The 11,386-nt window shown below is 45.1% G+C and overlaps 2 protein-coding genes across 3 annotated transcripts in view; both read left to right on the top strand.

The window, feature by feature from the left end:
* Positions 1 to 2,726, top strand: part of LOC122762553 (rho guanine nucleotide exchange factor TIAM2-like) — a 14,077-nt gene extending 11,351 nt beyond the window's left edge. The window contains exons 17-23 of one of the 2 annotated variants that reach the window (XM_044017765.1): positions 798 to 916; positions 1,001 to 1,109; positions 1,201 to 1,262; positions 1,499 to 1,589; positions 1,689 to 1,776; positions 1,842 to 2,279; positions 2,324 to 2,726. In XM_044017765.1, coding sequence (XP_043873700.1) covers positions 798 to 916; positions 1,001 to 1,109; positions 1,201 to 1,262; positions 1,499 to 1,589; positions 1,689 to 1,776; positions 1,842 to 2,279; positions 2,324 to 2,336 — 920 coding nt within the window. In that variant the 3' untranslated portion in view covers positions 2,337 to 2,726. Of the gene's footprint in view, positions 1 to 797; positions 917 to 1,000; positions 1,110 to 1,200; positions 1,263 to 1,498; positions 1,590 to 1,688; positions 1,777 to 1,841 lie in introns of both variants that reach the window. The other variant, XM_044017764.1, reaches the window with a different exon arrangement.
* A 1,683-nt stretch (positions 2,727 to 4,409) lies between these two features.
* LOC122762554 (claudin-20-like) lies at positions 4,410 to 5,264 on the top strand. The gene has a single exon (XM_044017766.1). It carries the CDS (start codon positions 4,431 to 4,433, stop codon positions 5,262 to 5,264), a length of 834 nt encoding a protein of 277 aa, XP_043873701.1. The 5' UTR covers positions 4,410 to 4,430.
* The last annotated feature ends 6,122 nt before the right edge of the window (positions 5,265 to 11,386 follow it).

Raw genomic sequence — 11,386 nt, 5'->3', positions numbered from 1 at the left:
CCTGACAGGTAACACACTCACTCACTCATCTGACAGGTAACACACTCACTTACCTGACAGGTAACACACTCACCTGACGGGTAACACACTCACTTACCTGACAGGTAACACACTTACCTGACAGGTAACACACTCACTCACCTGACAGGTAACACACTCACCTGACAGGTAACACTTACTCACCACCTGACAGGTAACACAATTTACCTGACAGGTAACACACTCACTACCCTACCTGACAGGTACACCTCACTCACCTTCATCTGACAGGTAACACTCACCACCCGACAGGTAAATACACTCACTCACCTCATCTGACAGGCAACACACCACCACCCGACAGTAACACACTCACTCACTCATCTGACAGGTAACACACCACTTACCTGACAGGTAACACACTCCACTCACTCATCCGACACAGGTAACACACTCCACTCACCACCCGACAGGTAACACTTCCACTCACCTCGACAGGTAACACACACTTACCTGACAGGTAACACCCACCTCACCTCACCCGACAGGTAACACACCACTACCCGACAGGTAACACACCTGACCACCTCACCCGGCACACCACCACTCACCTGACAGGGACACTCACTCACCACCCGGACAGGTAACACACTCACTCACCCGACAGGTAACACAGACTCTCACCACCTGACAGGTAACACACTCACTCACTCATCTGACAGGTAACACACTCACTCACTCACCTGACAGGTAACACACTCACCTGACAGGGAGCACACAGAAAGTTAAAGACATTGTTGTGACTGTCGTCCAATCAGAGGCTCTGAGAGCGATGGAGAAGGTGGCGACTCACATCAACGAGATGCAGAAGATCTACGAGGACTTTGGCTGCGTGTTTGAGCAGCTAGCTGCGGAGCAGAGCGGCCGCGACAAACAGGTGATAACAACATCGCAGTTGTTCTTCGCTCTTCTGTGTTTTTTGTTTTTTTGCGTAACATCTCCGCGGCGATGCATCTCTCAGGTGAGCGACATCTCGATGGGCGAGTTCCTGGTCCGTTCTTCGGCGGTGTGGTTGAACCCTCTGCCCTCTCTTGGTCGCATGAGGAAAGAGCCAGAACTCACGTTGTTTGGTGAGCAGAGGCGACGGAACACAGCGCCCCCTGTCTGTCAAATAACTGCAGTCCACTTAACTGATCCACTAACATTGTTCTCTGTCGTCAGTGTTCAAACGAGCCGTCATCCTGGTTTATCGAGAGAACAGCAAACTGAAGAGGAGGATGAAGGTGAAGGTTTAGTGACACAAGCCTCCAGTCTGAAACGTGTCTTCTCTTGAATGTCCACCAGGTGGAGTCTGCGAGAGAACGTGCCTGAGCAGTTTATTTCGCATAGTGTGGCGGCCATTTTGTAAAATGATGTTGCATTTCCAAAATGGAGTGAGATGGAACTTAAGCATGGTCACAGTGACATCACCACAGTGACATCACAGTTTTGAGACAGTTGTTTGTGGTCTTTTGGACAGAACGCCGTCCGCTCAGCTGATCCGGATCCCCTCAAGTTCTGCTGGTTAATCCCACCGTCAGCGGTCCAGGTCAGACCGGCCAAAACCACAGGTCAGTGTGGACCACCACTGTGTCAGTGCAGCAGCTGTCCAGCAGGTGGCGCTGTGCTGCAGACGCCCTGTCATCCATGTGTGTCTGTTTATTTTCCAGGTTCAGAGAGCGCGTGTGTGTGGGAGCTGGTTCACAGCAGGTCAGAGGTCAAGGGACATCCAGAGACAGTGTTTCAGCTCCGCAGCAGGTACAACACACACTGTTACATCATCATCATCTCCTCCTGACCTCCTGACCTCCGTGCTCTTGCAGTGGTCTGGAGTCGAAGGCGTCCGTCCTGCGTTCGCTGCGTTCCGTCCTCAGAGAGCGAGCGTGCGACGGCTCCCTGAGGAGTACCAGGCTGTCCACGGCTGAGAGGAGGAGACAACAGAGGAGTCGCGTCCACGCCCACAGGGCGACTCGTCCACTGGAGGACAGGTGCATGGTGGGAGAGACGCGCTCGGAACCGCTGCTGCCCAGTCACGCCACGTGTAACGTAGCGGGGAAGAGAAGCAGACTCTGCTCGCTGACCTCTGACCTGGAGGCTCAGCTGCAGAAGCTGAACTTCACCGAGGAGGAGGTGGAGCCAGGAGCACCCAATCACAGCGACGGCCACAAGGTGGCGGAGAAGAGGCGGAGTTCCAGTCTGCAGCGAGGAGATGCCAAAGACGCCAGCAGTGAGAGACACTTCAGAGTGACGTCTGTCCACGCATCCACAGAGTGAAGTCTGTCCACAGAGTGACGTCTGTCCACACATCCACAGAGTGACGTCTGTCCACAGTGTGACGTCTGTCCACACATCCACAGAGTGACGTCTGTCCACACGTCCACACAGTGAGGTCTGTCCACACAGTGACGTCTGTCCACACAGTGACGTCTGTCCACATGTCCAGAGTGACGTCTGTCCACAAGTCCACAGAGTGACGTCCGTCCACACGTCCATAGTGACGCCTGTCCACAGTGACGTCCGTCCACACGTCCATAGGGACGCCTGTCCATAGTGACGCCTGTCCACACGTCCATAGTGGTGCCTGTCCACAGAGTGACACATGTCCACACGTCCACAGAGTGACGTGTTATTGCTAATTTATTTTTTAAATGTTTTTTATGTCTTTTTTTTATTGACTCAACCTCGTCCAATAAATGCATTTTCCATTACATGACGCTTTTTATCACAACATTCATTTTAAACTTTATTCCTCATGTCCTCATGTTCTTGTCCTCATGGCGTATCTTTGTATGTGTGTGTGTCTTTGTGTGTGTGTGTGTGTGTGTGTTCAGCTGAGATAAAGCAGTTCATTTATATTCCTGTCTCACTGCTGATTGATGGCTAATGGAGCCTCCATTGGTGTGTGTGTGTGTGTGCGTGCCAGAGTATTACTAATGTTGTGGGGACCTAAACCTGTTCACACAGTCACGTTATGGGGACTTGTCTTCCTTGTGGAGACAAAAATCAAGCCCCATCAACGTAAATGACTAGGTTGAGGTTAGGATTAGGATTAGGCCAGTAGTAATTGTGGTTAAGGTTAGAATTAGTCTTAATGTAAATCAATGCAATGTCCCCTCAAATCATGAATGTCGTACGTGTGTGTGTGTGTGTGTGTGTGTTCCAGATGGGCTTTGATTGAGCTCCAGACTCTATGATCTCAGAGGTCAGAGGTCAAACTGTTTGTGTCGCGGTGGATAAGCAGCTGAAGAATCACAGTGAAAACACGGAAACTGAATCTGTGACTTTATTATAATAATAATAATAATGATGATAACATGAATATTTAATTCAACATCAAAGTTATGATTAAATTAAAATCTGGAATCAAATGAAATAATAAGCATCTTTGAGTGTTAGAAAAGCGCTATAAAAATACGATGTATTATTATTATTATTATAATTCATCCACATACTGTATATTTATGAAGTTATTCATTTTAAAGACAATGATTTTAAAAAAACAGAATTAAAAAAAAAACTTCAAAACAAAACTCTGATTCAGTTTCAAAATGTGACTTCATTTATGAAAAAAGAAAAATCACATGAATCAAATCAAATCATTCCTCAGAAAACATCCAAACAGATGCGGGTGAATGAGTGAGCGGGTGAATTTGTTTGTGAATGAGTGAATTTGTGTTTGAGAGCGGGTGAATTATCATTTAAATGTCTAAAGTGAGGAAAACAGTAATGATAGTTAAAAACGATGTTTGTTTGTACACAAACATCATCGTCGTCATGGCTGCGGCGGCTGAAGCTCCATGTGTTTGTGGAGTCTCTGCAGGATTATGCTAATGAGGTGGGCGGACTCTTATCTGGCCGCTGCAGTGGTCGTTCTTCAGTCACATGACGGCGACGCTCGATTGTTGTAAAAGCTGCAGATTTTTATCACACGTCATTTTTCCACCTTCGCTCTCGCCGTCGTGTTTTTTTTTGTTTTTTTTAAAAAAAATATTTTTTTAATGTTTGCCGATGAGAGACGAACACACTCAGGCGAGCGAGCGCTGATTCTGACGCAGCTCGCCGTCGTCTCATCAGATAAGAAAACGCTGCTCTGCGACGCCAAACCTCCACGTTCCTGCTCCTCCACTCCACACAAGAGGGAAAAAACTGGGTGCATCTTCTGTTGCCAAGGAGACGGACGGCACTCTGCTCTGTCCTCACCAGACGTGGACACGGGACCCGGCGCTCGTCCTCCCCGGGTCACTCGGTGATGAAGTTTGTAACTTGTCATTAACGGTCCGTGGTCCGTGGTCAGGATCCTCAGCTGCGTCCGTCGCGCTCCTCGCTCGCTCACTCAGTCGCAGCTCGCTGAGCCCGAGCTGCAGAATTATCACGGCTGTCACTGGGTCTGGAGCGAACGCCGCAGCTGAGCCATGCTGCCCGCAGCCATCCAGATCCTGGCCTTCGCTCTGGCGCTCCTGGGCGTCCTCGGCGCCACCGTTGCCACTCTGCTGCCCAACTGGACGGTGAGTGTCGGCTCCTGGTCCGGCGTCATGGCGCCCGTCTCGCAGATGCGAGGCCTGTGGATGGACTGCGTGTGGTACAGCTCCGGCATCTTCAGCTGCACCGTGCAGAACTCGGTGCTGTCACTGCCTCCGTCCCTGCTGACCACGCGGGTCGCCATGGTTCTTACCTGCATGGTGGCGTCGTTCGGACTCTGCCTCGCGTCACTTGGACTCAAATGCACTCGCTGGGGCGGCAGCCACCGAGCAAAGGGGCACACGGCCATCGCCGCTGGCGCCTGCTTCGTCCTGGCGAGCTTCCTCTGCCTGGTCCCCGCGTCCTGGTTCACCAACGAGGTCATCACCACCTTCCTGACCACAGGGCTGCCGGACAGCAGCAAATATCAGCCAGGGGGCGCTCTCTGCGTCAGCTTCATCTCTGCCGGTTTCCTCCTGGCTGCGGGAGTCATCTTCTGCCTGTCCTGTCCCGGAGGACGAACGAGACGACCGGACGACGCTGAGACAGACGGAGCGCAGCACGGGAGGAGGAGGGAGGAGCACGGGAGGAGGAGGCGGGAGGAGCAGAGGAGGAGGCGGGAGGAGCAGAGGAGGAGGCAGGAACAGAAGGCCGAGCGAGTACGACCAGAACAGAGAGAGAACAAAAGTGTTCGGCTGCAGAAGGACAAGCCGACGCCACACCGCTCTCCCTCCAAACTCCTGCCGAAAGATGTCAAGGACAGTTACAGCCTTCAGGAGTATGTGTGAGGAGGAGGAGCCGGAGGAGGAGCAGACCTCACGTCAACCAACAAAGCAAAGACGGTGCTGGAGTCACTGGGTCATCTCTGTTTACTCGCACAAATAAAAACAACTGGCAACTGCTGTCATGAGGCTAATGCTAAGTTAACTATTTTTCTGGAGCTAACGCAGCCTTGCACTTACATCGGAGGTCGGAGCTGGAGTGGAGACATGTCTGACAACGTAGAAGACGACAAAGAAAAACAAGGAGAAACGACGACGACGACGCGCGCTTTTAACTGTGCTTGTACGTCAGCAGCCATCTTGGAATCCCATGTCAGGGTCAGTGAGATTCCTCCTGCGGCTGATGCTAAGCTAACTAGTTTCCATTAGCCTTAGAAATGCGCAAAACCAAAATATCGCAATTAAGATGAGACATCGTCCTCACAGGCGAGATTTGACCAGAATTCTGTAAAACAGCCTTCAGATTTTAGAAATATCACATATTTTTTATTTATGTCTTCATGTCGTCTCATGTCTTTGTGTCGTCTCATGTCTTCTGTCGTCTCATGTCTTTGTGTTGATCTCATGTCTTTGTAATCATGTCTCTCATGTGATCATGTCTTCGTGGTCGTCCTCATGTCTTCTGTCGTCTCTGTCTGTCTCATCCTCATGTCTTTGTTGTCTCATGTCTTTGTGATCTCATGTCTTCTGTCATCTCATGTCTTCTGTTGTCTCATGTCTTTCGTCCTCATGTCTTTGTGTTGTCTCATGGCTTCTGTAGTCTCATGTCTTTGTGTCGTCTCATGTTCGTGTCGTCATGTCTCATGTCTTCTGTCACCTCATGTCTCGTCGTCTTATGTCTTGTGTCGTCTCATGTCTTCTGTCACCTCATGTCTTGTCGTCTCATGTCTTAGCGTTGTCTCATGCCTTCTGTCGTCTCATGTCTTGTGTAGTCTTCTTAGTCTCATGTCTCATGTCTTCTGTCACCTCATGTCTTAGGTGTAGATCTCATGTCTTTGTGTCGTCTCATATCTTCTGTAAGCCTCATGTCTTTGCATCGCCTCATGTCTTATGTCGTCTCATGTCTTTGTGTCGTGTCTCATGTCTTTGTGTCGCCTCATGTCTTGTGTCGTCTCATGTCTTTGTGTCGTCTCATATCTTCTGTCGCCTCATGTCTTCATAATCGTCTCATGTCTAAATCCCTCACTGTCTTCTGTCGCCTCATGTCTTCATTCTTCATGTCTCATATCTTTAGTATCTCATGTCTCATGTCTTTGTGTGCCTCATATCTTCTGTGTGTCTTTGTGTCGCTCATGTCCACGTGTCTGATGTCTTTGTGTCGTCTCATGTCTTTTGGTCAATGTGTGTCGTCTCATGTCTAGCCTCATGTCTTCGTCTCGTCTCATGTCTTCGCGTCGTCTCATGTCTTCTACGTTACAAAAGCACAGAAATGTTGTGAGCTTTGTTTTTAGACGATTTGTCCTTTGAATAAAAAAAACTGAAACGAGAGTCCAGATCCAGACGTGTCAAAATGAAATGTTCCGCTCCGTTTTTTCCCCCCAGCATTCCCCTGAGAGATGAGCGGTGCAGTGCAGCGTGGAGAGAAGTAATGATGCTCTTTATTTCCCATTATCTCTTCACCACGGCTGGACGCCCTCTGCTGACCCCGCCCCCTCCACACACACACTCAAGGACATGGAGTCATTTTTAACCTCAAGCTCCTGATGGAGTCAAGAGAATCTGTTAATGTCACCTGACGACAACAACAACAACAACAACAACAAAGACATGAACATGAACCACGATGAACATGAAAACATGAATGTCATAAAGAAAAGAGGCCTATTTTTTATACAATAAACAACAATAAACTGTGACGTCAGTAGTTTTTTGCCCCTGAGTCACTGTCGTTGTGTCTGTCGTTGTGTCTGTCGTTGCTGTCAGTAAGTGTTAACTCAGTGCTGCTCTCTAGTGTACATGTTGCTCAAGCGCCATGCTAACACCATGCTAACATGGTCGTGGAAAAACCTCACATGAACATACGTGTGTACTTGTGTGTAATTATATGTGTGTATATATATATATATATAAATTTTAATTAATTTTAATTTAATTTTATCTCTTTTATCTAAAAAAGTGTAAATTGGTGTAAATTGGGCAGCATACAAACACACAACCCCAACAGAGCGCACCTGCACGCTTACGCGCACACACACACACACACTAATGCTACAATCACAGCGGATGAGTTTACATAGGAGTGACGGTGCTTCGCTGGTTAAATAATAAGATAATAAACATGGAGGAGATAATGATAACTCCTGAACTTACACTGAGACACTTCCTCCAACTCCTTCGCGCGCTCTTCATCAGATAAGTTCTTGTATTTCTCTTGGTGTTAGGTCACGTAGCAGCGATTCAGATTGTAATCCTTAAACTCAGCCACTTGTGAACCACAAACTAAGCACACGGTTTTTACCTTTGACGCCTTTAAACTGAAATATTCAACATTGTTTTGTTGAAAACGCGCTGGAATGAACTTTTCTTATTTTAACGTGAGCCGACATTTTTAGGGGGTCAGTGGTAACTGGCTAGTGTCACCTGTCGCTGTGCAGACGGACGCAGATACGTGCGTCCATACGTCAGGCTTTTCAAAATAAAAGCAACACAGTTGTATTGCATGCGCAGCATCTGTGTTTGACTGACATACCGCGGGCCGGACAGGGACGCCCAAAGGGCCGTATGTGGTCCAGGTCTGACATATATATACGTGTGTACTTAAATGTGTATATATATACGTGTGTACGTAAATGTATACTGTATATATATATGCATGTGTGTACTTAAATGTGTGTGTATATATATATATATATGCATGTGTGTACTTAAATGTATATATATATGCATGTGTGTACTTAAATGTATATATATATGCATGTGTATAAATGTATATATATATATGCATGTGTGTACTTAAATGTATATATATATGCATGTGTGTACTTAAATGTATATATATATATGCATGTGTGTACTTAAATGTATATATATACATGTGTGTACTTAAATGTATATATATATGCATGTGTGTACTTAAATGTGTATATATATGCATGTGTGTACTTAAATGTATATAAATATATGCATGTGTGTACTTAAATGTATATAAATATATGCATGTACTTAAATGTATATATATATACGTGTGTACTTAAATGTATATATATACATGTGTGTACTTAAATGTACATATATATGCATGTGTGTAGTGTACATAAATGTATATATATGCAGTGATAGGATGCATCACTGCGGCGGACGAAGCAGGACGGAGGTGGACAGTCTGGTTTCTTGGTGCGAGGACAACAACCTCACCCTAAACACAGACACAGACATGAGGAAGGAGAGGAGACCTCACCAACCACTGTTTATCCGGGATCTTGAAGTGGAGCGGGTGAGCAGCTTTAAGTACCTCGGGGTCCACATCACTGAGGACTTCACATGGACCACCAACACAACACAGCTGCTCAAGAAAGCACAGCAACGGTTGTATTTTCTGAGGAGGCTGAGGAAGTTTGGCATGTCGACAAAGATCCTCAGCAACTTCTACAGCTGTGTCGTGGAGAGCAGTCTGACCAACTGTATCAGCGCGTGGTACGGCAGCACTACAGCCATGGACCGCAAACGCCTGCAGAGAGTGGTAAAGACAGCTGAGAGGATCACCAGGTCCCCACTGCCCTCACTGCACAGCATCTACCACCGCAGAGTCCACAGGAGAGCTGCCACCATCATCAAAGACAGCACCCACCCACAACATGGACTGTTTACACTCCTGCCCTCAGGACGGAGGTACAGGAGTGCCAAATGCAGGACAACCCGTCTAAAGAACTCTTTTTACCCCACTGCCATCAGAATCCTCAACAGCTGAACGGGACTACAATAATCCTGTCACCTGGTTACACTGTCACTTTAATCTGTTACTGTCACTTTAAAACCTGAAACATGTCACTTTAAATCTGTTAAACTGCACAACCAGTGTTCACTTTATGTACAGTTCTTATTTCTTGTTTATATGCATATGTTTACACTTATTTTATGCATATATGTTATGTTATTTTTTTTGTAATACTCTTATTCCTTGTATATATGCATATGTTTACACTTATTTTATGCATATATGTTATTTTAGTTTCTTTGTAATATTTATATTTTTCTTATGTATATTTATACTTTTTTTCTACAAAAGCATCTCTTTTCTACTTTATGCTTTATGGACAGCAAAGTAAGAATTTCATTGTACAGGGAAACGTGTTTCTTTACTGTGCATATGACAATAAACACTTTGAATCTTGAATCTTGAATATATACATGTGCTCTTAAATGTATATATATATGCATGTGTGTACTTAAATGTATATATATGCATGTGTGTACTTAAATGTGTATATATATACATGTGTGTACTTAAATGTATATATATATGCATGTGTGTACTTAAACGTATATATATATGCATGTGTGTACTTAAATGTGTATATATATACGTGTGTACTTAAATGTATATATATATGCATGTGTGTATTAAGCGTATATATATATGCATGTGTATAATGTATATATATATATACATATACTTAAATGTATATATATATATGCATGTGTACTTAAATGTATATATATATACTGTACACTTAAATGTATATATATATATATATATGCATGTGTGTACTTATGTATATATATATGTACATGTATATATATGTGTGTACTTAATAATGTATATATATGTGTGTACTTAAATGTATATATATATATACATGTGCACTTAAATGTATATATATATGCATGTGTGTACTTAAATATATATATATACATGTGTGTACTTAAATGTATATATATGCATGTGTGCACTTAAATGTATATATATGCATGTGTGTACTTAAATGTATATATATATATATATATATACATGTGCACTTAAATGTATATATATATATATGCATGTGTGTACTTAAAATTTTGGGTCAACATCTGACCCATCTGTGGGTCCCGATCCAGTGTTTGGTAACCATTAATTAACAGACAGATATAGCAGAGTTTCCTGTGATTGGTGTTTCCTAAACTCAGGAGTGACCACGCCCCCTACAGGCTGGATGAGCTCACAGAGAAGTTGCTTTTGTGTCATTTATTTTCTTCATTCTTTATTGTTTTGGTGCGACGCCTCGTCCACGTCTGGTCAACATGTTTTAATGTAAGACGAGCATTAATATGAAATCATAACCAGAGTTGAGTTTGACTGGACTGGAGGTTCCAGCAGGGGGCAGCATGCTCTCTGTTGACTGTCCAGTGTCTTCTCACAGAGGGAACACAAGCAGAACATGTTTCTTTTAAAGCCACTGATCCTTTTAAATCCATAAAAGATCAATATGTGTGTGAATGGTCTTCATATTATCAGATTATCTTTTATGGCAAATATGTCACACACACACACAACACACACACACACACACTCTCCCACACCAAACCCCAGAGAGAAAACCAGTGATTTTAGCTGCTAGTCCTCTGCTGCCTCGTGTGGTCATTTTGTGTCACTGACGTCAATCTGAACAAAGGATTTCAAACACTGAAGTGACAAAATAAGACATTTGAACTTAGTGATGGAGGCAGCAGTGGATCAACAACTCCTGTGTGTGTGATGTTAAATTCACACACACAGGAGACATTTGGTGTGGGAGAGTGTGTGAGTGTGTGTGTGTGTGTGTGTGTGGGGGGAGGGTGTGTGAGTGTGTTGGAATGTATGTGTGTGTGTGTGGGAGAGTGAGTGGTTTACAAAAGTCTAACAGTGAGATGACGACGTGATCATGTGATGTAGATATTGCTGCTGCTGATGCTGTCACTGCTGCTGTCACTGCTGCTGCTGCTCTCTGACACAGTTTCACTGCTTGACTTGACAGGGTTGTATCCAGAGGGGCAGTGGGAGGAGGCCCCTGCTGGGCCCCCACCAGCAGCACAAACACCCACCTGGTGTCAGCTTGTCTCTCGTGTAGAGAAATGTCTGAATCACAGTTTTCATACTGTAACACACGCACACACGCACACACACACACACGCACACACAATAAAAACCATAAAAACGATTTGTGCTCACG

This window comes from Solea senegalensis, unplaced genomic scaffold (assembly GCF_019176455.1).
Source record: "Solea senegalensis isolate Sse05_10M unplaced genomic scaffold, IFAPA_SoseM_1 scf7180000015796, whole genome shotgun sequence".
Taxonomy (NCBI): Eukaryota; Metazoa; Chordata; class Actinopteri; order Pleuronectiformes; family Soleidae; genus Solea; species Solea senegalensis.
This window is presented reverse-complemented; position numbering and strand designations above follow the sequence as displayed.